General features: G+C 38.9%; 1 protein-coding gene across 4 annotated transcripts in view; it reads left to right on the forward strand.

The window, feature by feature from the left end:
• Positions 1-5,227: 5,227 nt before the first annotated feature.
• TLE1 (TLE family member 1, transcriptional corepressor) overlaps positions 5,228-27,906 on the forward strand; it is a 92,905-nt gene continuing 70,226 nt past the window's right edge. For 2 of the 4 annotated variants that reach the window (XM_075128688.1, XM_075128689.1), the window contains exons 1-5: positions 5,228-5,951; positions 6,959-7,059; positions 8,989-9,052; positions 9,158-9,202; positions 27,052-27,114. In XM_075128688.1, the coding sequence (XP_074984789.1) occupies positions 5,928-5,951; positions 6,959-7,059; positions 8,989-9,052; positions 9,158-9,202; positions 27,052-27,114 (297 nt within the window). In that variant the 5' untranslated portion in view covers positions 5,228-5,927. Of the gene's footprint in view, positions 5,952-6,958; positions 7,060-8,467; positions 8,601-8,988; positions 9,053-9,157; positions 9,203-27,051; positions 27,115-27,906 lie in introns of those variants that run through there. The other 2 variants (XM_075128690.1, XM_075128691.1) reach the window with 2 other exon arrangements.

The raw sequence follows: 27,906 nt of genomic DNA on the forward strand, positions 1-27,906 counted from the left end.
ATAGCATTTCTGCAGATTGACTGATAGAAGAGATTTGTGTGTGTGTGTGTGTGTGGTCTCTTCCTAATTTATTTGCACTTCAACCCACTGGGATCAAACTGCAATCCCTGTAGGCAAAAGAAGATTAGGGAAAGGGACTGACTGTTTTTTCCCAGACACAGAAGGGAAAGCAACTCCTCAAGTACCGCAAATTCTTCTGGCCACTGTACAAATTGTTCCTGAGTGTGGAGAATTTCCAAAAGACCTAATTAGCAACTCACTGCAAACATTTCTTTGCATTAGCTAATGATCCGGCTACACTTGTAAGCAAACAGTACCAACATATCTAATCAATGCAGAAAAACCAACAGAATGCTTATTAAACATCTGGATGTATTTTTCTAATTAGAACAAAATGAAAACATATGCAGGTTCCTTTGATCTGTGCTTCAACAAAGAAATTGTTGATAAAAAAGCATACTGGCCAGTCAATGTGTCATTTTCATAAAGTCTGGTCATTTCTCTTCAGATGTTCCCAATTTAATTTTGTTGGTTTCCTGCAATCTCTAATTTTACCATATTGTGCGAAACCACAAGAGATTCTTTGGATCTGATTTTATTTGAGGTTTTACTGCTGCATGATTTGCTACTGATTTTTTTTCCTACTTAGTCTGGAAGAATTTTTTTAACAGCAGGAGACTGAGGGAAGGTAACATAGAGATGCTCTTCTGGAACTTTTCAAAAATTCCTGTGCATAAGGAAAATTATTAATTTGAAAGAAAAAGTTGAAATCATAAAAAATGTAAAGAACAGATATTAACTGTAAGATAGTGAATTATGAGAAATTTAATTTTTAACTTTCTCACATCATTTGATGTAATAAATAAGATAGAATCTTAAAAACAAATACTCCTTTTGCATTTCATCATAACAATTATAATCCCAACAATATTGCACTACTGTATTACATGTATTGTATGACTCAGGCACTTTTACTTTTGGCTCCTAGCTGTACTCTTTGCACATTGCAAACAAATATTTAAACACATGTACTTTCTTTTTCTGACTGAAAATCCAAAGAACTCTGAAATCCAGAATTTTAAAAGCATAAAATCTATTGAATTTTATAATTGTCCTTTTAACATATGTTTTCTCACTGCATTATGGGTTGGAAAAGAGTGAAATAAAATACAAATTTTAGAAAGAGTTTTCTTCTGCATTAGCAAAGTCCTAATAATTGACATCAAGTAGCATTTTATTATATTGCCACTTTGTGGGAATTTTTAAAAACCTGAAAACATATATTCATATTGCTTGTAACCAATAATGTTAACTGGAAATGAAAAAAAACAACAACCCATAAACATCTAAGGTGTAAACTGAATGTCATTTCCCTAACAGAGCAAGATGCTACATCTGAAACCTAATATGCTAAAACTACATTTTGTGCCTGATCCTGATTTGTTTGTTCACCCAAAACTCCCACTGACTTCAATGTTAGTATTGGTACATAATCAAAACAGAATTAGGCTCTTATGCTGTTTGAAGTAAGAAAATTACATTAATATGCTCATAGTGGGAAAATTAACAGACTTCAGACAGAAGAGTAGAAATTATGATTAATCGGAAAGATTTCTGGTATATTAATATTGAAGGCAGCCTCTGCAAATTGTATGTTTATTTAAAACATAAGACTAAAGCAGCTTGATTGTTTAAACACCATTATTTTTAATGCAGTTAGAGAATTTAGTAGTATAAATATTACAGCATAACAATCTGGGAGAATATATTACCTTGAATGGGATACAGCTTTCTATAGGCTTATTCACTTATCCAAATTTTGCTCTTGTTCCACTGGTTTAAGTATTAAGGAACATCATAGACTCCAATTGAATTAAATTCAGGTTACATTTACATAGGTGTAACCAAGAACAGATCTTGGTCCCCTTCCATCAACCATGGTATTCAACTGTAAGTTAAATATGTGAAAGAGTTTATTTATTTATTTAATTTACTTACTTACTTATTTTATTCATATAGCAGCTTTCATTAAAAAAAAAAAAAAATCAACCCCCAAACAGTTCTACTACTGGTTTTACTGCTCTTCCATACTGATTTTGATGGAAGAGGCTCAAAATACCCTTAAGTCTCTTCTCCTAGCATCTCAGTAGGTCAGAAAGCACTTGTTAAAAGGTATGAGGAAAACAGAGAGCTGTATTTGTTAAAACATGCCCTGAAAAATTTAAATATGGTAAATAAAGATCATAAGACATTTCAACTTTCATGTAGGTGAGCAATTAAAAAAATCCACTTCTGTTCTTGTTCCAAAATACACTGTTGTTTTAATGCTTTATCTGTTTTTATCTCATTAACAACTTGTGCCAGCAGGTTAAGCATAGTATTAACCAAAACTGGGTAAGAAAGTGTTATGTTGTCTCAGGTTCCATAACTACCAGGTGCACCCACAGCATATATAAAAATGGTTTGTATTTTATAGCACTTTTAATCTGGGGAATCTGGAGTGCTTTATAAGCATGAATTAAGCTTCTTAATGCCTGTGTGAGGTAGCTAAATATGCTAATACTTATTTTTATATGGATAAACCAATACACAGAGAGGTGAACTGACTTGCCCAAGATAATGCAGAAAATCGTTGGCAGAGTTTTGGGCATAGAACTCTCAGAAATTCTGACTCCCAGTGCTCTGCATGGACCACTAGACAAATTTACAGTCTGGTGCCACAATCACTGCCTTCTACTGAAAAGCAAACCTTTGTTGACCGCCCCTAGGAAACGGTGAAAAAAGAAAATATACCTTCTTACTTATGAGATTGCACTCAATTTCAAAACCCTGAGGAGTGCAAAATTCATCTGGTGTTTTGCAAAATACTCGCAGGTAATGAGAGTTTGCTTTGTTTTTTTGTCCTTCCTACCCCCGCCTTTTGTCATTTTTTATTGTAGGTAAAACTGGTAATAATGCAGTTTAAAAAAATAACACTGAGAATTGAATAAAGCCATAAATTGCTCTTGTTTAGAGCTGTAACAATTTCACTCCTATTGAATTTTAGCCGTAATCAGTTCTAATTTAAATTACATAGTGAAATTTAATACAATTATGAAGAAATCACATAAACCTTTAAAGGAAAGTTTAATTGTAGGGTGAGAAAATGTTTACTATAAAATTGCTCCTTTTATGTTCCAGTGACTCCCTTTGATATTTTAGGACTTCTCCTTTAGGTAAAATATATTACCTGAATAAGTATATGAACATTTATTAAAGCATTATTTTAAATTATTTTAAAGCATTAAATTTAAATTATTTATTAAAGCATTATTTTAAAGCTACTAGTACATAATGCTTGATTATTAAATTCTTTTATGAATAAGATGGTTGTTACTGGAGGATGTGTTCTGAAGATGTTTATATCCCATTGTGGGCTGTGTGAGTATTTGGCGGGGCAGTAGTCATACATGGAGCATTTGGAATTTATTTGACCCCTAGTCTACTTCCAATAGACCAAAAACTGTTTATAATATTGGAAGTTTCTGACTACTTAACTCCAGTGGAACCCTCTTGGAAAAAGTCAGTTTTATCCAAAGGACAACTTCAGTTCTGTCTGAAGGCCACTGTAACTAAATTGCAGTTTGTGCATTACAGTGCATTAGATCAAGTTTGAGACTTTCATTTCACTTTACTATATTTTCTCTCTATGGGAGTATACTATAAACAAGTGCCACAGTTTGTGCACCTATGTGTATGTAACCTATAAATTAAATGTGTATGCATGCCATATTTGTCCCTCAGAATTAGATGTAAACTCTGGGATCAAAAATCATAGGCCCAAACGTGCTTTCAATTTACAGCAATGAACAGCACTGAGTTCTTCTGGATAAAAACCTGAGGAAAACAGAGCAGAATGGGACCTGTTTTTATTTGATGTGATTTCAATATTGTTTTGGATGGGCTATATATATCTGTATTATAACAACAACTTCCGATGAAGTGAGCTGTAGCTCACGAAAGCTTATGCTCAAATAAATTTGTTAGTCTCTAAGGTGCCACAAGTACTCCTTTTCTCTTTACGGATACAGACTAACACGGCTGCTACTCTGAAACATAAAGTCCGTGTGTGTAAAATAGTGGGCCACAAGTAGATGTTATGGGTAAACCGTCTTTCCCTACAACCCCAATTTTGTCATGTTCATAATTTTCTGAAAAATTCTCTTTTGGGCTACAGTTGTCCATGTTGGGTCTGGTCGCTGAGGCGAATTATTCTAAGAAAAATTTAATACAGATAGATATGTGAACACCAACCTCAAAGCCTGGAGCGTAACGCTCCACCCCCCAGCTAGTGTGTGTAACCAGGGTACTGTATGTCTGGTTCTAACTGCAGCTTGTCCTGCTCTATGGAAGGATGCAGTATTTCTCTCTCCGTGTTACTTTCACAGATTGAGACTAGAGAAAGGGGAGAGGGAAAAGTGGAGGAATAAACCAGATCCCAGCAATACACGCCTCCCATCATTCCCTTTCCCTCCTCCTCCTTTTCCTCTGCCCCCCCGCCCACGTTACTTTGATTGACAGTTCAGCCTCTCCCCCTCTCCTTCCCACCGACCTTCCCGTTCTCCCTGCCTCTCTGAGCCTTCCACGGCCTCCTATTGGTCCGCTCGGAAGGGTCCTGCAGCTCCGCCAGGAGAGCTGGCGGGACCAGAGCCTTGTCCCATTGGGCAGTTGAGAGGAGTACATCAGCACCCCACGTTGGCTGGTGAGCAGGCGATTGGCCAGGGATCCCCTCCTCCCCTCGAGTGGGCGGGGCCGGGTGGCTGGTTAGCTAGAGGAGTGCGAAACCGCGTGTTAATGTAACCAGCGCGGGCGGATACATTGTGTCCCGTTTACAGAGAGCCTGCTAGTGCCGCGGCGCCGCGCCGCGCCCCCCGGGCCGTACCCCGCGAAGTTTGCATACTGCGCACTATTATCCATGGCGGGGCGGCTGTAATTGCGGGGCTGCTTCCCCCCCCCCCCACCCAGCCGCCGGGATCTGGATGTGTCGCCTCGGGGCGCTGGAGAGAACTTTGTCCCGGCCGTGAGCGGGGCGAGGCGAGGCGAGGCGCCGGCTCGGGAGAGCCTAGGATGCTGCTGCGCGCGGCGCTTGCGGGGCGCTGGTGAGAGTCGCTGCTCCCCGATGCGCGCCCGGCCGGAGGAGGCTGAAGTGGCGGTGGTGCGCGGAGGAGCTGCCCTTTGATTAGTCCCGCCGGGGGGTGGGTGGCTTGGGACCAGGTGTTGGTGCCTCTTTTTGCAACGGCCCGAGGAGTCTCCGCCGTGCGGGGTTCCCCTTCCCCGCGGTGCACGTGCCGCGGGAGCCGGCCCCCGCTACTCTGCCACCGGCCCCTTCGCCAAGGCCCGGGAGCAGCGCGGCGCTCGCTGGGGACTTTCTCTTGCGCCCCCGTCTGCTGAGTGTCCCGCCGGTGCCAGCCCGCCCGCGCCCCGGCCTGGATTTCCCCTGCGGGCAGGAGCTGTGGGGAGAGGAGTCGCCTCCGCTCGGAGTTTCCGGTCTTACAATTGCACGAGTTACGAGCCTGCGAAAGGGGATTATTTACTCTGCGGACAGAAGCAGCGGCCAGAGGAGGAGGAGGAGGTCGGGCAGCGAGGGGAGCAGTTACCCCCCGCCTTGCACCACCCCCGCCCAGCGGAGCCGCGTGGCCTGGGGACCGGCTGGGGCCGACGCGCCCACGGAGCCGACACCTGCCGGTGACTTTTCAGAAAGCGGCGGGGGCGCGTTGCTGGCCGAGCCCCCAGCCCTACAACAACAAAGGAGGCGGCGGGAGGAGGATGCCGCGGCCGGGCCGCTGAGCCGCGGCGTCTGCCCGCTGGGGCTGCTCGGGGCTCGGGATCTAAAGTTGGGGACTGAGTGGAGAATTGAGCTACAAAGGAGCAAAGCGGCGGCCAGAGCCATGTTCCCCCAGAGCCGGCATCCCGTAAGTAACCCCTGGGCCGGGCTACCCTCGCGGCACCCCCTCCCTGCCTGCCTTGCAGGAGCGCTATGGCAGAGGGGATCCCCTTTGCCCTGCTGAGTGAGTGGCTCCTACCCCTGCCTGCCCAGCCAGCCTCTGTCGCTGCCTGGAGGGCTTCGCTCTCCAGCCCTCGCTGGCCTGCGGGCCCCAGGGCTTCCTGCCCCAAGAGCGACAGACCCGCAACAGGCCACGGGGCAAATTCTTGGCTCTCCTGCCCCCTCCTGGGTTGCTCCCCGTGTGTCCCTTTCCCGGACCATGGCCCCGGCCTGTGTACTGGAGGGCACTGTGCGACGGGCTCCTTCTCCCTCTCGCCCCTTTGTTTTAATATGTAACTTATTTGCATATAAATGACAATGGCGGGGCCGGGAGTCTCCTTCGCCTCGCCGCCAGGTTGGCTCCTTCCCCCTTCTTCAGTTGCGGCCAAATAAACTCTGCCTGGAGCAGAGACAGGATATGTGCTGCCCCCCTCCCTCCGCACGTGATTTTACCGCAGGGAGGAGTTAGCACCGACTAGTTTCCCTGGTATGGTGGCGACAAGTGTAATGGGCTGGGGGGGTGGATCCTGTTGCCCATCCCTGTGGAGTTATATCCCAGAGGTGGAGTGAAAACCAACTTTTTTTTTTTTTTGGAGAGGGGTGGTGAGTAATAGTGACCGGATTGAGGGGTGAGTTGGGTCCCCAAGTCTCTTCCCCCTTTCCCTAGCGTTCTCCTTTTGTACCCTGTGCTGGAATTAAGCTCCCTCTCTTTTCTGGGGTGCGATGTTTATGAGTGTGGGACCCATTGCTGTTGGAGGTGCCCCAGTTGGAGTGTAGGGTGGCATGGTGCTGGGGAATGGTTCCTAACAAGTGAGCTGTGCAGACAGTGGAATAAGTAGCTTATTTTTCATGCCTATCCTAGGGCCTTACTCACTGTTTTTTATTGAAACGTTTTTCTTTTCTTGTGCCTGCTTTTTCCTCTGTTGGCCTTTCTAGACACCGCACCAGGCTGCAGGTCAGCCTTTTAAATTTACTATTCCAGAGTCTCTGGATCGGATCAAAGAGGAGTTTCAGTTCCTGCAAGCTCAGTATCACAGGTGGGTGCAGCATGCTCTGTTCATAACCAATTCTTTCTGCACCATAGGCCTCAGGCACATACTGCGTTTGAGGATTCAGGCTAGTGCACAACGTGTTGTTCAGTGGGGTGTGTTTCTTTTTTCTTGTCTCCACTTTCGCTGGTGGGAGAAGTGGTGTTTTATATCCGCGTCCAGATGGTGGCGTGTGGAGTCTCAGTTAAACCCTGTCATTTACTCCTCCTTTTCTTTCCTTGCCATTGTTTTCACAGCCTGTTTTGCTGCTGTTCAGATGAACTTTTTTCTGTCTGGTTTTTAGTGCTTCACAATAACTGTCAATATTTGCTCTTGGGAATTTTGTAACTGGCTGTGTTCAGAACAGCAGGTCAATGGGTGCCTTTGTCCTCATGTTTCTGCATTCCAGTACCAAGGCACTGTTGAAATAAGCTTTTAATAAGAGCTAGAAGTTCAGTAGGAAGCAGTGGAGTCTAGTGGTGAAAATGAGAGTGACTGAGTTTGGGACCAGTAGGTTCTAAGCCCAGCTCGGTCACTTAATATTATGTTCGTGACCATCTGTAAAATGTTCAGGGTGGGAGTGTGAAATTTAACTCTTTGGTAGGATCCTTAAGTGCAAAACCTACATAAATGCAAAGTATTCTGAGAGAATATCCACCCTAACTCTGTAGCAGAAAATGTTACGGTTAGTTCTCATGTAGTGTGTTTGCACTTTTTTGTTTACAATATTAATGCAAAAATATAAAAATGGAAATAAACAGTATTTAAAGAGCAAATAAGGATTTTAAAAAAGCATACAACTATTTTAGTGTGCTACCACAGATAAGTGAATTTCACTGGTTTGGTAGATTTGAGTGATGGTTGCCATGCCATCCTTGAAGCTGGGAACTGTGTTGCTAGTTCTTGTGCTTATTGCTGAGGTCTCTGCAGATATCAAGGGTGTATTTTCTCCCTCATTGCATAGACAGTACTTTTGGCATTAACAGGGAACGTGTTCCTTGGTGTGTAGCTGTATCCTGTGGCTGAGCAGAGATGAATAGGAGGCTTCAAGTACAAATGTCCTTCTTTTTGAAGTTTGGATTAGGTCTTCATGATGGGGGGTGTGTGTGTGTGTATATAGTGTTTATCTATACAGATAAAACCCAACTTATCAAGGCCTCTGGAGCCTATTTTTGATAGCTCTTATATTTAAAAATGGCAAAACTTAAACTGTGTACTGTTATATATAAAAAAGGTGAGCATGCACACCAACCACTTTGATAGATTGTTTACTATTTTCTTCAATTAAAAAAAGTCAGTTACCAGTCCATATTACAAAGAAACGGTATTTAATATTTTGTTTTAATTAGAGCTGTTGGAGTAGTAAGGGTACAGGTTATTTGAAACTACAGTTCCCTCACTTTATTTTTGTTCTCATACGTATATAAAAAGAAAAAGCGTATCAAATTCTAAATAATGCTCAAAGGCTATACATCTTCAAGGCTTTGGCAAAATAGCTAAGTACAAAATCAGGAGACTTCTTGGAGTAAAGATTTAGAACTGAAATGCAGGTGAGTCTTCTACTGTGGTTATGTTGTTGAACTCTGGTACGCTAACTCCTGTCACCTAGAAAGATCTTTTTACTTCATATTTAAACTATAGTGAATTCAGGCAATACCATAGTCTGGGGGTTGTGACAGTTTTTGGTAATCACCCTAAGCATAGTGTTTTGATATTAAAGCCTTACTTAGTATGTATTTAAAATGAGTCTGATCTGATTTACTGGATGCTATGTACTCTTTATATTCATATTCAGTTTTTCTGTTATACCAGGCTAAAGTTTATGGTATCTACATTGAAGGGAAAGGACTAATAAGCTATCAGAGTGCAAATAGGGCAGGTAGATGTCAAAACAACTGTCATAACATTTACATTAAAGTGTCTGTTTTATTTCTGTAGCCTTAAATTGGAATGTGAGAAACTGGCAAGTGAAAAGACAGAAATGCAGAGGCACTATGTGATGGTAAGTATAAAAGATTTGTTTTTCCTTTGTGTTTATTACAGCAAATATTTTCTACTACTTTACTGTCGTATGCTGGTTTTAAATTGTACTTTCCTTTATTTGCAGTATTATGAAATGTCCTATGGATTAAACATTGAAATGCATAAACAGGTAAGATGTTCATCTAAGTTCATAACTACTAAATTTATAGTCCAACTTGTAATGTGTTTAGGGTACTAAAACACAGCTTTTGGATTTATATTTGAATTAGTGCACTTTGTCAGAAAGAGTGGATTGATTCATAGTTGTGACTAGTAAACATTGTTCACCTACCTAATATAAAATGACGGGACAAATAAGGTCTGCGGAACAGAATGGTTGTGTTGGTGCTGGTTCTGAAAGATGTGGATAAATATATAGGAAATGGCTCGTCTCTGTAAACAAGACACTTGAGTTAAAAGGTTTATAAGGAAATAGATTTTTTTGGTACAGCCCCTAGATCTGTCGAATCAGTCAATCTCTTATGCGTCTGCAGCGTATGTTGATAGTTGCTGAAAACCTAGCAATTTAAAAGTATGAAAAGATTAGTGACTTGGAAAATTCTTATGCCTGAGTTTGCAAGTTCCCATAAAATTCACACTTATGGCCACTATAATGGTGAATAAAAAGAGGTATTGAACTGGAACAAGGCAGTAAGGACCTCATAAGAGAAGAAAAGCTAAATGATTGCTCAGCCCAGAGGACCCTCAATTGAGTACTCATTGTCTGCCAAAGAAAGCATTAATGGTAGGGTGTAAGTATTCTGTAGATGTGCTGACATTCACTTTTTCATCAAGATACTGGTACAATAAGTCTTTCAGAAATCGATGGCCTCTTAAAAAAAATTATCATTAGATGAAGTTGCACAGTTGGACACATTTCAAAGTGCAACAATACAATTCTTTCTTGATGTATATGTGCTATTTCATCTAAAACTCTTGTTTCATTAAATTAAAGAGCATGGCTGACCGGCTAGGGCACAGCAAAGAAATTGATTAGTTCAGGTTTCAGATCTTCAGTACATTCAAAGACTTTCATTAAGCAAGTATATTTCAGAGCTGAATTCTGTTTTTGTAACTCTGAATTCTTTGATATTTTTTTCTTAAAGTATCATGCCCTGAAAAATATCAAATTTGGTAATGTGGAGTTAGATGTATAGCTTTACATGCTCCGTTGGAGATGTATTTTGTTTAAATTTGAAGTATTGACTAATACAGAAATATGACAACTTTGTTTTGAGGTAACAATGAATTTTGTAGGGAGAAGATTTCTGCTACCATTTGTGATGCTCAGATTAGATCTAGAGCTGAATGAATTTTTTTTTCTTTTTTTCTTTTGCAACTTAAATTTGGAACCTTGTCAGTTTTTTACTTCAGGCAACTATTTTGGGCTCAGTGGAAAAAACTCCTTTTCTTCAAATAACTTAATGGTGATAAGTTATGATAAAATTAATATCTAAAGGCAAACCTCTTCTGCTACAAGTATTACATAAACTTATAATAGGATCAAAAGTTCTTGTAACTATCCTGTAGATGGATTTAAAATAATGGAACAGTTGATGAGAACGTGCATTTAGTGTATAAATGCACTAAAAATGTTGACCTTTGTCACTCTAAAGTTAAGTCCACAAAATCAAGGAACCTCAGAGCTCATATTTCCACATTGACCATAGCTTCTGTGTATTGCCAGGCTTTAATGATTACATATAAATGGTATGTAATGTTTGTTTGCTGTGGTGATATAGCATAGAAACTTTTGAAATAAATGAAATAATGTATTATAACCTGCGATAGTCCAGCTGGGAAAGGTAGTATGTTTTGGGTGTGCCTAATATTGTGAATTTTAATGTCTGTTTTTATTTAATCATAATCTTAGGGATGAAAGAACAAACTTGGGACGTGCATGGCAATCCAAAAAATGAAAATTGACAAGAAAATAAGCTGCTTTAATGTTAATGGGTTCTTATGTCTTCCATATCCAATCTTCCACCTGAGTGCAGAATCTTTAAAGCAGGGTTTCTCAAACTGTGGGTCGGGACCCCTCAGGAGGTTGTGAGGTTATTACATGGAGGGGGTCATGAGCTGTCAGCCTCCATCCCAAACTCCGCTTTGCCTCCAGCATTTATAATAGTGTTAAATATATTTTGAAAAGTGTTTTTAATTTATAAGGGGGGTCACACTCGGAGGCTTGCTATGTGAAAGGGGTCACCAGTACATAAGTTTGAGAACCACTGCTTTAAAGCCTCAAATTCAGAACTAAACTACAGAGATGCAAAATAGCACTGTTACAGTTCAGTATAAATTGTCTTAAATTGAAAAACATCCTTCTAAATTTCAAATACTATGGAGGCATTTGGTAGATAATAATCATAATTCTTATTAAAACTGGTGACGTCTAGTCCCTAGGGTGTAGCCAGCCTCAAATTGATGCTTTTTGCTGGCTGATCACCAGCATGGCCTAAGTGCTCATTATGTTGTAGAGAGGGCCTTTGGAGCTCTCATTACGTTTGACAGGAATTCTCTCTAGGGGGAAACTGGGCATTAGCTAGACTCCTGACAGGATGAAATTATTCCTGCTTTATGGCTTATAACCAAATGCTAGCAAGGCATCATCAGGGGACACAAGAAATTGTCATTTCTGACAACATCTTTGTTACAGAAAAATGCAGTGATGGGGAAACTTTCCATTGAACAAGCTTTAATGTTCTGAAGGCTTGTCTCCTGTGTAGATGTTACCCTTGCTCTGTGTGAAGCCCTTCAGAGTGTTGGTCTGATGAATTTTTTTTATACTACTTCAGTGGCACTTCACACAGTGAAGTGCTGCACCAGTGTTAAAATAAAAGTGTCACCCAAATAAAAAGTGATGTAATTATAGCGTGCCTTTTCATGTAAAAATATCTGTGTAACACACCAGCTATGTGTTAATGTTGTATCAACAGTTCCATTATCTTTAATTCAGGAGTTTATAATAAATTGTCTGGAATAAATTCACAAAGGCTTGAATGTTGGTATAAACAGCCCTTTAAAAAGTAAATCTATTCTAAAATGTACTGCATTAAAAGAATGCTTAAGTTAGAAAGTGATGCACGCAGGTCAGGAAATGGCAAAGTTAAGGTTGCCTCCACAGCCTTTACTCTGCCCCATGTGCATATATATTACAGTAGTTTTTAATTACATATGCCTTTCCCAGGACTTCTGCCTTACTTCAGCCTTGGAGCACGGACCGTGCTTAGTGAGCAGTGTCTGTTAAATATATTTATCCTCACTGTTCAGTTTGTAGCTTCCTTTCTTGTTTTTGGCATGAACTAGCTTTGGTACACTTACATTAGACTCCTTACATTGTTTAATATAGGTTTTTATGCTGTTTTATAGGTATCCACATTAAAATAAATAGAAATGAAGAAACACAAAACAAAATTTAATAAATCAAAACAAAAAAACCCCTATAGAATTGTTCTCAACTAGTGTTTGGATGTGTGTAGTAGAGGTGAGAAGATGTTCAGGATATATTGACTTGAATTGCATGTAGATTTTATACTGTTTAGGACATTACATTCCAATGACGGGGAGGCATTTTATTTTTATTTTTTTTTTTTAATCTTAACTTTCATTCTCAATTCTTTCCTATTGTGGCATCCATGGCCAGCAATGGATGCACTGCAGCTGCTGGCGCCGAGGCATACTGTCTGTCGGGTGTTAATAGCCATATTATATTTGAAGGGCTGCTGTCATCGGGTATTAGAGCAATGTCTCTTTATTTTCATCAGCCATGTCTGTCGTCTTCTGGAATAAGTCAGGAGATAAAGCTTCCTGTGTGTTTAATGTCCAAATTGTTTAGGTGTAAGATTAGCTTTTTTTCAGTGGCAGGCAGCCAAAGAGAGAGCCATCACTTTTGAAGCCACTGACAAAGTTATATCAACTACTACAGTGTGTGGTGAGTTTCTGCCATCCTAAAATTGACAAGTGGGTCTCTGAGTTGTGATCTTTGACCTGCCTTCAGGCAAATGTGTCTTTCCACTTTCCTTGGTTTGTTGCCTTTCTTCTTGCAATATAATAAAACCCTTAACTGCATATACACTAACCAATAGTACAAGAGTTAAAAGTCCACTTAGTTCAGTCTGTCATGTGAAATCACTTTTTTATTCAAGACCCAAGTCTTTTACTATCTCGTTAGAACATCACTATCTCCAGGACTGGGTTAAATAGAGGAGAATTAAGAGGCTAACTTGGCTCTCTGCAGCTCTTTAATAGGATGGTGATATTGTTGAAAGGGTTTTAAAGATAAATTTAATTTTTTGCCTTTTTTTCTTAATTGCACTTTAATTATTGGAGTCAATACTTTTATGAATTTTTCCTAAAGATTTTGATGCTGTTTAGTGACGACATTAAGTGGCTTTGTTAACTATTGGAAATTTAAGATACACAGAATCTGTTTGTGTCTTAAAGGAAACATCAAGATAGGATCATAATGACTTTCTTCCCCTCTCAAAATGTCGTATTTACTTTACAAATATGATTAATATATAAAAGAACCATCAACATTTCTAAATGAGCGCAGTCATCATTGTATACCCAATCTGAGCTCTGGGTACTAGAAAGCTGAGAGGATTGGTAATGAGACAGAACATTTCACCTCTTGGTCATTGGCTTGCCCAGGTCAATGATGTAGTTACTATCTGTCAGTTATTCAGTGGACTGTGCTAAATGAACTGGTAGTCTTCATCCGTTTCTAAGTAGGTAGCTTGCCACTTTGTCAGACACCATTACTGCAATCCTTTTAGTCTCGGCAGCTGGACCAGATTTAAACACAAGTTAAACAAATGGGTACTTTATTATTATTCTTCAGATAAATTTAGCACCAAGGAATCGTGGACCAGGACCCCATGGCACTTGGCGCTGTACAAACATGAAACAAACAGATGGTCCCTGTCTCAGAGAGGTTACAGTTTAAATACAGACGCAGCCTGTGGGAATTGGAATACTGTACGGAGTTAACAATGTGATGGTAGCAAGCTTTCCATGGGGCTTGTCTCCCTTATCAGCAGTGCATTTGGAAGCAGAAGAAACTGAAAATTGTTTTGTTTTCAAGTTGGTGTCTCTTTAAAAATGAGCCATTTGATTTTCAATTGTAAGTGTGCTGTAACTTTAATTTTTATAGCTGACAATTCAGGGAAAAAATTGATTTAGACAACGTTTTAAGAATTCAGCAATCCATTTGTTAGTAAAAGAGAAACTTTTATTTTTTTTAAAAAAGAACACCTAAGCAAACTTCAAGAAAATGCAGCAAGCCTTCATTGACACAAACAGAACTAATCACAGCTTTACCTGTACTTCGATTCATCAATTTCCTTGCAAACATAAGTAAACTGGTGTTAATAACTAAATTGTAAAACAAAATTTTTACCAGGGATATGCCTGTGTTATATCCTGGAATGTGGCCTGTACTTTTCTGGTAGGTGTTTCAAAACAAAACATCTTTGGCAAAGTAGTAATTAAGCTGCTAAAGATATTGGGCTGCAAACTGAGTTTTTTCCCAACTGATGATTTTGTTCCTCTTGCAGCTTTTTGATGTCTTGGATAAACAGTTGGTCAAAGTAACTTACAAGTAAGGTGACCAGTCAGTGTATTGACAAGAATAGACACAATAGAAAACTGCTTTAGGAGGCAAGCCATTGGGATTTGCAGTAAATATATTACAGAACACAAGTGAATTGCCGATACTGCTTGTTTAGCAGTTTGCAAGGGCAATGGCAGTATGGATTTTTGAATTAGAAGGGAAGGACTGTTCTTTCTCTGTGCCGGAACATCTAGTTGATAGCTGAGGAGAAAATTGATTTAGAGAACAAAATGCTGCTACCTCTATTTGTGCCATGTGAAAAGCTTCTATGGATTAGTGAGTGAAAACAAAAAGATAGCTTTCCGTTCAGGAGAAGGGGAGCAGAATGGGTCTGTTTGTTTAGCTGCATCTTGATCAGGTATTACGCACATGAGATGAAAAAAACCCAGCTATTGGGAGGTCAGGATAAGGAAAGGGCATCTATAACTGAAGCTTTGGGTTTTACACAATCTGCTTAAGTCTGCCTAGTTCTAAAATAGTTTTAGAAGTGCTTATCTTCTGATAAACCCAAACGTTGTACTCTGCCCTGTAGTAGATCCCATTAAGGTTTTATTTTTAGCTTAATTAAAAGAAATGATGGAAATTAGTTAGCTTGAGTAGTTCTGTAAAATAGAATATGGAAGATTTCAGGTATTCTCCATGTGGTAAACTGTTCGCAATACTGCCGCTCTTGCTCATGGAGTCTTATGTCTGCAGTAGCTTAAGGCAACATTCACATGCATGACCTATTGGTATCAGTGTAGAAACAGGTGGATTTTAGTAGATTCAAAATCAATGCTAAACTGAAAGATTTAACTCTTGTTAAAGGAACATGGCCAGTGTAAACATTTCACTTAGCTTCTTTCTTGGTACCATTAATAATGCCCGAAAATCCTTATTCTTTAAATGTAATTGGTTATTAAATTTGCAACAGTCCTTGGTAATATATTGTCATTCTGCTGTGTAAATGTATAAAAGTTGCATAATTAATGTACATACCTTTCAGTAAAGACTTTCTGTGTGTTACTTTTATACTTTGATGTACATGGGGATGGCTATTCCGGTTTCTGTGGTATGAGTGTGAATTTTTCCTTATGTTACGCTAACTCCAAGCAGCTCCTTCTCTTGATCCTCAAATCTGATGACTTTGTGTCTGAGTTATTCCACTGAAATCCAAATTGCACCAGCATTCTAATCTTTTATTTGGATTTTGATAGCACCCAAAGGGCCTCCTCGATCAAGATCCAAAACTTATTGTTCTAGGTACCATAAAAGTGCTTATTTGGCCTAAAGAGTTCATGATCTAACTTGAAAAACTCTGAGGCCTCCCCAGCTGTGCAACACTTCTGGGTTTTTTTATTGCTACTTCCTGATACAGGAAATTTCTATAGAAGCTTCAGAGGGCATTCGTGCACATTGGTGCATGTGTGGGGGTATGACTATGTAGATTGGTATAAGGGCCAAGTCTACTTGTCAAGACAAACACCTATCAGGGATGGTCTAGATAATACTTAGTCCTGCCATGAGTGCAGGGGACTGGACTAGATGACCTCTCGAGGTCCCTTCCCGTCCTGTGATTCTATGATAAGCATAGGGTAGACATGAAAGAGTTACTAAAGATGACAGGCTATTTAGAACTGGCTACAATCAGTGTAAAATGGGTAAGATTTAAAGTAGTTACAAGATGTCCAAGAGGGAGAAGGCAGATGGAAGTAAAATGTCAGTTCTTGGTCCTTTTAATTCCTATAAAGGAAGGGCCTTAATGTAAAGGACCAGCATCAACGGGAATCAAATGCTGTATAGAAAGTAGAGATTCTAACTGCAGCACCAGCATCTAGCTGAAGGAGATACTGTATTCCCCCCCCCCCCTTTTTTTTTTTTTGGAGGGGGGGACTGTTTGTGGTTCTTAAAAGTGTTCTTTGCACTTTTAAGTTGGATGCATGTTGGATGGCTTTGGAGATGCTCTTGTTCCTAGGAGGGGACAGTGACAACTAGGTGGAATTGGTGCTTCAAGAAGAGAATTTGGTGATAAACAGTTGACCAGAGGCGAAGCTTCCTTTTACATCTATTCAGTTATGAGGGCTAAGAAAAATTCCGTGTGTATTCGAGGCTAGATATTGAAACAAAACAGTGGAACTGAAAGGCTAGTTACGGGCCTCTGTGAATGTGCATAAGTCCTGAGTGTTAAGTGAGAATTCATGAAGTGGGGCATGATGAAAATTTGGATTAGAAGGGAGATGTGGTGATAAGTGTCCTTCTGTTAAGCATAATTTAAAAAGAGGCCTGACATACTAAAGATGTGCGAAAGGCTGTTGTCAAGATGCTGAAGTGTTCCTCATTCCTGCCAGTTGGCCTGGGTTCAACAGCATTTACAGCTGAAAGTGGGATGGGCAGTTGTTTACAGTGCTTGGTCAATAGCTGCTGCAGAGCAGCTCACTGCGCTATTACAGAGAAAATTGGAATTGGAAAAGTGAAATGTATCCAGTGACTGTACTTTAAAGTTGAATGAAGTCCAAACCCACATCTGATAAATATAACAGTTGACTTGTGCATCATATATATATATATATACACTTTGGAATATTTTGGCCTTTCTATAGCTTAAACTGACATCTGAGAGGCTTCAGAAAAATGTAGCCTAGGGTCTCGAATCAAAAATGTAAATTTCTGCATTGTGAAACATACATAGTATGCTTTGAGACTTTAATAGAGATCCTGATATTTTTACTTCCCAAACAAACTACGTGCACCCTACATTTTCAGTGGGGAATCATTAAAGCAAATGTGAGGATGTCATCTTCCCAGGTTTACTCTCATAATCTTGTGGCTGCCTGACCTTGTGATTTAAAGTGAGCACAGATACAAACCTGGGGCAGAGGCGGAGCAACATTTACTAGCTGTCATGTTAAACTGTTGGGTTTTGCCCCAAATACAGGAATTGTTCCTTTTATTTGAAACGAGTACCCTTTGCTGCTTATTAGTTTCTCTTTCATAGAGTGTAAAACCTCATCCCTCCTGTTGAGAATATTAGTAATGACAGTGTTTATAATGTTAAAATATAGTTTAAAAGCCGACTTCTGCAGTTTGTCGTATACTGGTTAATATGGCTGTAAAGAGGAGATGAATGTGGCTACTTTTCTGAGTCTATTACTCAGGGGGCCTGTAAATTTGATTGGCTGTTACAATTCTAGCAGAATCATTCGATTTGAGAGCAATAGAAAGATAAGATATCCAATTACCCAAATGATTTGCAGGGTTAGCCAACGTTGTCATGGAGACGCGAGTTGGAACAAATTAAATTTTAAGCAATAAAATAATCTTAAAGCACGTCTGGGAACAAGAAAATTTGGCAGTGGCACTTACCTGAATTGAATCTTAGCTTGACACGCTGTTGTTTGACATTGATATACTGTGGGGGCCTCAACTTTTAAATGGCATGTTGTCTTCATGTTTTTTTCTTTTTGCAGCCATTGCCAAAACAAGGGCCTGTATTAGTTGTAAATAAATGGTTATTAATAATATATGCTTATCTCAGTGCTCAACCTGAATTCAATAATGCTTATGAACAGCAGAGTTCATAGAGTGTTAAACTTAAATATTAAAAAGCCTCAAATGATTTAAGTTTTCAGCTTGTTATATTAAAAAAAAATGATTTGCAACTAGCATTTTTTAGTGTCTTTAAATAACAATTTTTTAGCAGGCATACTGGAAACTAAGAAGTTTGGAAGTGCCTCTTTGTGGTGGTGGTGGTGGGACTTACGAGTTATGAACACATTTTTTGTTTTTTAGGATCTTGATTTTTTGAAAAGCATAAAAGCTTCACTATGTGTACTGTGTTGCTTTTTCAGCAATGCTGCAGGAATATGAGAAAATACATACCTCTGAACTTCGACTGATGAAGAATACAATTTATAAACAGAATTGTGATGTGTGAAACTATTTTTTTTATTATTAATGCAATGTTTAACTGATTCCTGGTTTCCAGCATGGATTTAAAACAGTCAAGTGAGTCCCATAAAGAGCTTTTATCCACGTCTGTTAGACAGATGGAGATGAAAATTGGTCTGAGGTCAAGCCATTTGCAACATTCTCACATCCTTCGATTTTCATCTCATCCTCTCCACAGATCATCTCAAATGATTCAGTAATGACCAAGAGTGCAACATTGACCTTTATTCCCTGGTGGGTTAGGGTTACACAGTATAAATGGCTGGAAGTACTTTCCTTCATCCAGAAGTTCAGTGCTGTGATTGGCCTTCCATGTGGGGAAGTGCAAATGAAGGCAGAGTACTTAAATTTAGTTTCTAATGCTGTTGTAAACTTGAATTGACAGTCTATAATTTTTGTCCTTGTGTGTGTGTCTGTGTGTGGTTTTTTTCTTTAAGATACTAGTTCCAACCTTGTCACATACTAGGATGCCTTTTATAAACAGGATAAATTTGGATAACTTGATTAGTCACTAAATTTATTTTTAAGGCCACTTCTAAATGTAATTAATTAGCTTTGGTCTAACGGGAAAAAACTTGACACAATAGGACCAGTTTTCTTCTTTTAGATTTTATCACTTGTATGTCTGCATTTCACATGCTTTTTTGTTTTTACTTTTTTAAAGCTGCTTTTGTCCTACAATAGAATTCTGGTGTAACAGTTGAAATATATTAGTGACTAGTTACTCTAAAGTGGGTTTAATCTAGTAATTCCTGTAAAAGATTATTTTTGCTATTTCATGATTTACAAAGAATACATAAGAGTATGCTCTTGATGAGCCACACTAAGGGTCAAGTCCTGGTCCCAGTGAAGTCAGTGGGAGTCTTGCAAATGGTCATCTTGCAACACTTTCTATGAATAACTTTATTTTTCTGCCACCTGCCCAACTTTATGTCTGGAGAGACTTCATGTATAGTACGCAAACTTGTTCGAATCACAGATGTCCTTGGAAAAGTTGCAGAGTAACAGCCGTGTTAGTCTGTATCTGCAAAAAGAAAAGGAGTACTTGTGGCACCTTTAGAGGCTAACCAATTTATTTGAGCATAAGCTTTCGTGAGCTACAGCATCTGATGAAGTGAGTTGTAGCTCACGAAAGCTTATGCTCAAATAAATTGGTTAGTCTCTAAGGTGCCACAAGTACTCCTTTTCTTTTTGTCCTTGGAAAAGGTGCAGAACATCTGTAGTTGTAGCGATCTTTTATTTTAATGTGGACTGTAGGTTCATTTTAAAGCAAAGACAAGTGTTTTTTGAATATCAGGTTTTTATATTTTAGACTCTAGCACCTTTGGCAAAGAATTTACTTTTTAAATTATAAGAAGACTGACTGAGATTTGGATATTTATTCCTATTACTCCTCTTAAACTGACCTCCACATTATCATTGCATTCTAAAATGGATATGAAATGTGGCATAGAAAACTGAATAATTAGAAGGCGGTTAAAAGGCCACAAATGTGGCATGCAAAATCCTGCTCTCACAAGCTTAACATACACCAGAATCAGACTGAATGCTTTCATATCTTGATCTAGTTTTGTGACCTACAGAGTGCTATTTTCAGATCTATGTGAAAAGAGAAGTCTGCCCCCAAAGTACACTAACCACAGTGTTTCTACATGATATGCTGCTAATGTTTTTTTATTTTTCAATTTGGGCTCTAAGTTTTGAGGTGTCTTTTGAAAACCAATAATGGTATTGAATGACAATATTTAACACGTCTTATTAAATATTCCAAATATATGATTTAAGATAAAGTTGGTTGAGATCTGATATATCATTTACAGGGCTAGAGGTGGTTTTCATGGATCCTTGTTGCTAAGGACACTTACGCCCTGTCTATACTTGTAGAATACTCTTAATAAATAAAATTATTGCATTATTAACATATGGTTAGTTCCTACAGTGTTACCTATGTTGGGTGCCCTAGTGTAAAAAGTTCACTTGCCTTATACTATATGTTGACTTGCCCCAGTCAGAGGAGACTTATGTAACACTGATTCAAAATGCCTGGTGTGCCCTCTATCCTAGGGCTTCTTCTAACATTACTAGGAAAGATGAGCTAGTGGTGGTAATGGTGAGAACTTGAAGTATTTTTCTTGTGTAGCTAAGGCCTGATATGGGGGTGATGTCTTTTAAGATTACATTGCGCTTTTTCCTTTCTCACCTCCAAAGCAAAAACTAGCAGCTTCCAAAAGAAATGGTTGGTTTCAGCATGGGCTTGTATATTATGCTTTTTAAAAACAAGAAATATTGTTTGCAGGTTGTATTTTAGAGTACAGAATCATCCGCTGGATCAGACATTTGTGAAAAATTTTATTAGTATTAAACATCCTTGTACAATATGGAATAAATAAATACTGTTGTATGGGTACAAACACTGCTTTATTAAGTGCTTAAAAAGATCTGTATGACAGAATCTTATACAGGAATAAGCATGGCTGCTTTGTTTTTTGTCATTTATGTCAAGAATGCAACTATAGCAAAATGACACATTAAAAATACAAACACTTATGCTTAGCAACAGTTAGGTCAAAATATTTGTCATTAATTAGAAGGAACCAAGGCAAAAAAATTATATGAAGACAACACTGCAGGCTCAGCTCCACTTTGCAAAATGCAGCTGAATTCCTTCATATTAATTTTAATGATGCTTCAAAAAGAAGGGCAGCACTTTGAATCAGGGGTCTGACAAGCTTGTCATTTGCAAATAAATCAAAAGACCATCATTGCAACAGCAAGAACCAATGAATGGAGTTGCTTTGTCATTCTTTGATAGGCCCCACACTCAAGCCTGCTATTAAAAATGAATGTATTCAAGAGGCTCTGCATTAAGAACATAAACAATTAAGGGCACTTTAGATGTTCTGCTAAGAGCTGCCATACAGATACAAGAGATTTCACATGCAATGCAGGCCTGTGCAGTCTGCTTTGCCAGTGAGCCAAAGAGAACATGGGCCATTAGTGTTCATGTCTCTGCACAAGTAGCTTTCTGCATGAATTTTTTTACCCCTCATTGTTGGTCTTCAGGCTTACATAGGGCAGTTAAAACAATCTGAGGATAGCTGCATCAAATGGGAGACTTCCCCCAAGAAACTGTTAAAAGAACACTTTTAGCAACTGCCAGATGACTAAATATAAATATATATCTTTATAAGCCTCAAAAATTGGTGACTTACGTCATGATTAGCTAAACCATTCAGACTCTCTTAAAGGATTTGAGTTCTGGTTTCCAAGCATATTTCTTTCTTGGAGAATTGTGATGTGAGTTTGTTCTTGCAATAGTGGATTTAAATGGCTGTAGTCCTCCCTGGATCTGCATTTGAAATGTTTACAATTGGCAATTGTATTGGAACACAGAATACACTCGTGTTCTTTCCTGGATTGCTAAATGAGCAACTAATATTCTTTACAAGGTAATAACGTGGTGGAGGTGAATATATAGAAACTGAACTAACTCATTACTTGTATACTTCTAGGTAGCCTAAGTTCATGGGAAATTTTTTTTTTTTTTTTAAACCCTTGGGGAAGGAAGACTTCAGAGGAGCCGGGGCGAAGTTAAGTGTACTGTGGTCACTAGTCATGCTTCCAGTGTTTGAGAGAGGAAACTGACAGTTTGGATATTAAATAATCCCTTTAATAGATCAATTTAGCTGTTAATGGATTTTTGGTGGATACTTGAACAATCTCTTTCTCTGAACTGAAATTTCTAACTTTCTGTATTTTAAAAGGTCCCTACAGGCAGGTGCAAAGGAAAATTACTCATTTGGTACATGAGTCTGAATAGAGAATCATTGTTACAATAATGTCAAAATAGAAAAACGTATACGTTACGTATATTTATATGTATACGTAAATGTATATGTTAAATATTGTGGTATTTATGGATATTGTAGGAATTGTGAATGTTGTGGCTAGATGTACATGATGACTATTTATTTCTCATCAATATATGTGTTACATGGTTTAGTCATTTTAATCTTTCAAGCTTAAACTTTCCAAGCTTTATATGTTCCTGAAGATACATTTTAAAAACAAAGTTTTGTTTGATTTGAGAGGATGGTGAAATCTGTGATGGGTGAAACTTGTTTTTTCCTATGTTAGTAAGCTCTTGAAACTTGGCATATTCTGGTGAAAATCGGTTTTGATTTATCAGCCCTTGAGAATTTCACTATAGATATGGAGTCAACTTTTTCATGAACCTTGTTGCAAAGGTGATACAATAGGCAGCGAAGGCAAGCTAGATTGTGCATGATATTACATAACTGGATTAACTATTCATCCTTTAGTTCCCTGATCTAAAACAATTTCCAGGCATTTTGGTGAAATGAACAATAAATGGGGTCATCAGCCTACTGTTCCATTATCCCTACCAAAATACCTACTTTGCTTAATACTGTATTTGGGGCATGTCCATAGGAGTTGAGGGAAGATGGGAGGGAGGGGCCTCAAAAGACCACTAATGGGCTCACAGAAGACTTATAAATTATGATTGCTAGGGTCTTCAGTAGCAAAGGGTGGGTTTGTAGGGGTGTGAACTTAAAAAAAACAAAAACAAACCCCAAACCATACCCAGACAATGTTAAGGGTTTTGCTTCCCCATTGTTTAGGTTCAGAAGGGACTTTTGGATGAGACCAAGAACAGATATCTCTTCACTCCCCTTCGTCTCAGTGCACATGTTCATATGCTGACTCTTTGGTTTCAGGTTTGCTGTTGTGGTTATTCTAGTAGACACTTTTGCAGGGCCTTGGGAAATATGTAGGTGTGTGCATCACCAGAACAGTCCCTGGGTGCTGCTCTTATGCTAGCATGTGATTGGCAGTGGTGCTGTCTATCCATAGTTTAATCCTATGAACGTAAAGTTGAAAATTAGACATTTCTTTTTCAGCTGTAGTAATAAATGTTAATTTTTACAATACTAGGGCCAGTGTCATAAAATGAAAATGAGATTTTCAAATTGATGGTGCCCCTTTGAAGTAGTAAGTTCCCATTTTTAACATGAAGAAATTGGTCCAATAAAAGATACTACCTCACCTACCTTGTCTCATGTTTTAACAACTAACCTTTCAATGTACAGTAAAAGGTGACATCAAGAATTAAGAGTTGAGGGGAACAGTGGAAGCAGTGCATTTAAAAAAAACCCCAAAAACCTTTTATTGATTTTTTTTTCATGTCACAAATCTCTCGTAACTTTTATTTGATTGAACTATAAGATATTTACAAAGTTCCACAAATTCTGAAATACAGATTAGATCTAAACTAATTCTCAAAGACTTCAGAAATAATAGAAACACTTCAGTGATGTAAGGTCAGAAGGCGGATTATTTTCCCCCAGTATCAAGAGATTCACATTTGTCTGACCCATTTAGTGGTTTTTTAGAGAAAAGAAATCTGAAAATTCCATGAGAATGTTAAATTTCATGGAGAACTACTTGGAACCAAAAAGTTATCAGCAGTCCTGTTGTCTTGCTTTACTGACTTTGAACCATTTTTCATTCAATTTCTTTAATTCCTGTATATGCACAGAAGGCCCAAACCTCAAAGTGTGAGACTGCCATAAAACACCAAATATTTTAGAAAACTTGCTTTAAAAAACACATAATTAACCCAAAAAAGCAAAATCTCTAATCAGTTACAGTAAAGGATTACAGGCCAGAGAACTTAGACCAGTAGTTCTCAAACTTTTGTACTGGTGACCCCTTTCACATAGCAAGCCTCTGAGTGCGACCCCCCCCCCACCCCTTATAAATTAAAAACCCTTTTTTATATATTTAACCCCATCACAAATGCTGGCTGCAAAGCGGGGTTTGGGGTGGAGGCTGACAGCTCGTGACCCCCCCCCCCAGTTTGAGAACCCCAGACTTACTCTTCTGACCAAAACTGCTTTTCACCTGAAACGAGAACTCATCTCCTCCCATCCTGAAAACAAAGGACTCATGACCTAATTTTAATTAGGTCATTCATTCGATCAGGAACTATATATTACCACTCCTCTCTCATGGGGATGCAAGCCCATTACACAGCAGTCTACTGGCATCCTAATTGCTGGCAGATCTCCATCTCAGGAGGGGCAAGTGTGTGGGGAACATCCTGAAAAGAGAGAGTTTTGGTAACCACGTATGCAACTAACACTTACGTAAAATGCACATAATGCACAAACTGGCCAACAATAGCTTGATCATTTTTAAACCTGCTACAGACACATAACTTTCGTATATTACTGTTGCTATTCATTTTTTATTTGGATTGCACTATCACTGAAGGCTCCAGTCAGACTCTGCCCTTCTGGACTAAGAATGCAAACAAAATTATCTCCACTCCCCCCGCCAACATTTATTTAAATAAAAAAGCTGTTTCTGGGCACTTACCTTTCCTTCCCATTCCACAGGATGACAAGAGAAGCAGCCACCCCTTCCTCCTCCGAGGAAAGGGAATTGCCTGCCTCCTTTAAAAAAAATTCACGTTAAGGGAATACTACTGCTTGTGCTAGTCTTCAGTGGAACAGCTATCAAGTAACTGCCTGCTGGTCCCTGATTCTCTGCTTCAGCTCTGATGCAGGCTATAGGGCCCTGGGACTACTTTAACTTGCATCAGCTGGCTATAGTTCCCTAGGATGCTAAGCTCAGTGCATTCCCCTTCTCCAGCCTCCCTGCCAAGGGTTGTGGAGAGGGGAGCATTCAGACAATTCTACCAGTTCTGCACCCGTTGGGCACTACCGTACACCCAGGGAATCTCCAGCAGGGACTTGCAGGTGGCTTCCACGTCTCTTGTGCTTCCTGGGTGGTGCAAAGAGCAGAATTGGGCAGAAAATCTCCTAGGATCATTAGGGTGGTTGGGTGAGGGGGAGGTTCAGTGATTGACTCACAGCAGAATCTTCAGCTGTGAACTGCAGCTAAGATCTTTGAGTAAGAGTTCCTCTATTCACCATAATATTGGAATTTGACTTCAGGTAAATGGATGGGGAATCCTTGCTATCAACAGACAGATGGGGATCTGGGTTCTTCTGATACTGACTTGCTGCAAGTTGGAGGACACTTATTGTATAATTAATAGGTGTGTGGAGAGGTATAAATGTCTTAAATTCTGTAAATAAAAAAGATGAATGTCAATGACAGTTGGGAGTAGAATTTGGGAGTTCCTGGTCCCCCAGCGGGGGGGGTGGGGGATGGGGTAGGGGAGCGGCATATGCTCAACTCTAGACTGTGCTGTGTCTGAGAAGGAAGGTAAAAACATCCTTTCCCTTTTCCATTTTAATGGAAGTCTTGCAAAATTGATAATGAAGTATTTGAGATTTGCCTCTTAAGCTCTGAACTCTACTGTCTTCAATGATACTGATCATTTTCTCCTCTGCTGTTTCTCCTTTGGTTTTTACAATTCTGTAATCTTGTTCTGATAAGTTATCCACTGCTTCAGTGATTCCTTATCCTTGCCATGCCCCTTGTATGTTTGCCCTCAGGGTTCTGTTCCCTCCTTCATCTGCTCCATTATTTCAATTGTTCCTAAATGGATGTTTCCCAAATCAATATCTCTGCCCTGTCTTGCACCTGTCTCTTCGATATTTCATATACACTCCTGATTCTATCTTGCTGTCTCAAAACTTCCTAATCTGTCTTCACTGTCCCTTCTCTATTAGATCAGTTTCTTCATTAGCTGCTTCTTTTACCACCTTCTCAGTCTTCATTTTCAAGGTCCTGTAAATTTTTTTCCTACCTCCATGTCTATTATTATTTCTTTCAGCTCTCAGTCCTCTGTTGCTTTCTGCTCCTTTTGTCCATGTCACATTCTTCATGCCCTTCTGTCATGCTGCCTGCCTCTACTTACCTGCCAAGCACCCTCTCCTCTTTCATATGCACCTCTTCAGTAATCCTTCCTGCTGTATCTTTTCCATCCTCTCCATTATTTGAACTGTTGTGTTCTTTTTTTTCTTGACTTTTAAATTGTAAATTCTTCATGGCAGGCAATACATCTTGCTCTCTAAAAGCATTGTCTAAACTTACAGCACCTGATAAAAATCACATGAAAGGATATTCACTTCACACGCCATTTTCATAGAACACTGTTCTGTGCAACTTGGTAAATTGAGTAATAAATCTGCCTTTTAAAAGGTTTTAGCTTGTGTTGGATTTGAACAAATCCTTTACTTGTTAATGACTTATAAAGACCAGATTTTTTTCTTAAATGTATATAGAGATTAGGTACTTGAGACATAGCAGATGTCCGAGAGTAATGAACTAGGTCAGTGGCCTGATTAGGGACCTATTAGTAATCATTTATACTTTCACTAGACATCTTTATGAATTTTTACAGTGCTTGTACTTAATATATGACCCTATAAAGTAGCTGATATATGATAACATACCTCATCCATGTTTAAACCAAAATAGTTACTTTTTTTTTTCTATAGACAGAAATCGCCAAGAGATTGAATACTATTTGTGCACAAGTCATCCCGTTTTTGTCTCAGGAAGTAAGTAAAACTGTTCAGCTGTTAAAGTGCAATTATGTTGCTTCTCTGTTTGCAAATTAGCTAGTTTTAAGATGTTAATTTTATCACAATGCTCAAGTGTGAGGAACATCTGTTATAGCTGAAGTGTGCAAACCCCCCCTTACTAATTTGGTCTAACATCTGAGTTTAAACTGAAAAACTGGTGACAATAGCTCAACCTCAAATTAATTCTCTTCAGGAAAAACTATAAAATAACAAAACAATTTTTTGTTTTCATTTTTAATGACAATGCTAAGTTCTACTTAATAGTCAAGTGTTAAGTTCTGTGTAAATAAGAATGTTGGCCTTCAATACAAAAATATTCAGATATTATTTTTGGGTAGGTAACACACGGTAACTCAAATACAAAATGTTGTTCAAGGGTATAAAACATTGCTTGACTACAACTGTAGCACATTAAAGACTACTTCTGTTCAGTTTTGGAATCTGCTTTGGATTAGACTAGTTGATGCTCTTGTTAGATTAAATGTAGGAAGCTGCCTCATCTTTTTGTTGATACCTCCACTGTGTTCATTATATTAGATGCAGGAGTTATAAATGACTTATAAAACAGACACTAGTTTAAAGTTGTCAGAACCTTCTCATCTCAGTTGGAAACTAATGATTTAGTTCCTAGAAGATATTCTCTTCAAAAGTTTTCAACGTTTGTTACCTTTATGACTTTTGCCTCACTCTTAAACAATGAGTAACAAATGGCATAAGATGACCTATAATAGATAACCTGGGCTTCTGTCTTATTGTGCAAATTTCTGT

The sequence above is a fragment of the Caretta caretta genome, chromosome 5, assembly GCF_965140235.1.
Source record: "Caretta caretta isolate rCarCar2 chromosome 5, rCarCar1.hap1, whole genome shotgun sequence".
Taxonomy (NCBI): Eukaryota; Metazoa; Chordata; order Testudines; family Cheloniidae; genus Caretta; species Caretta caretta.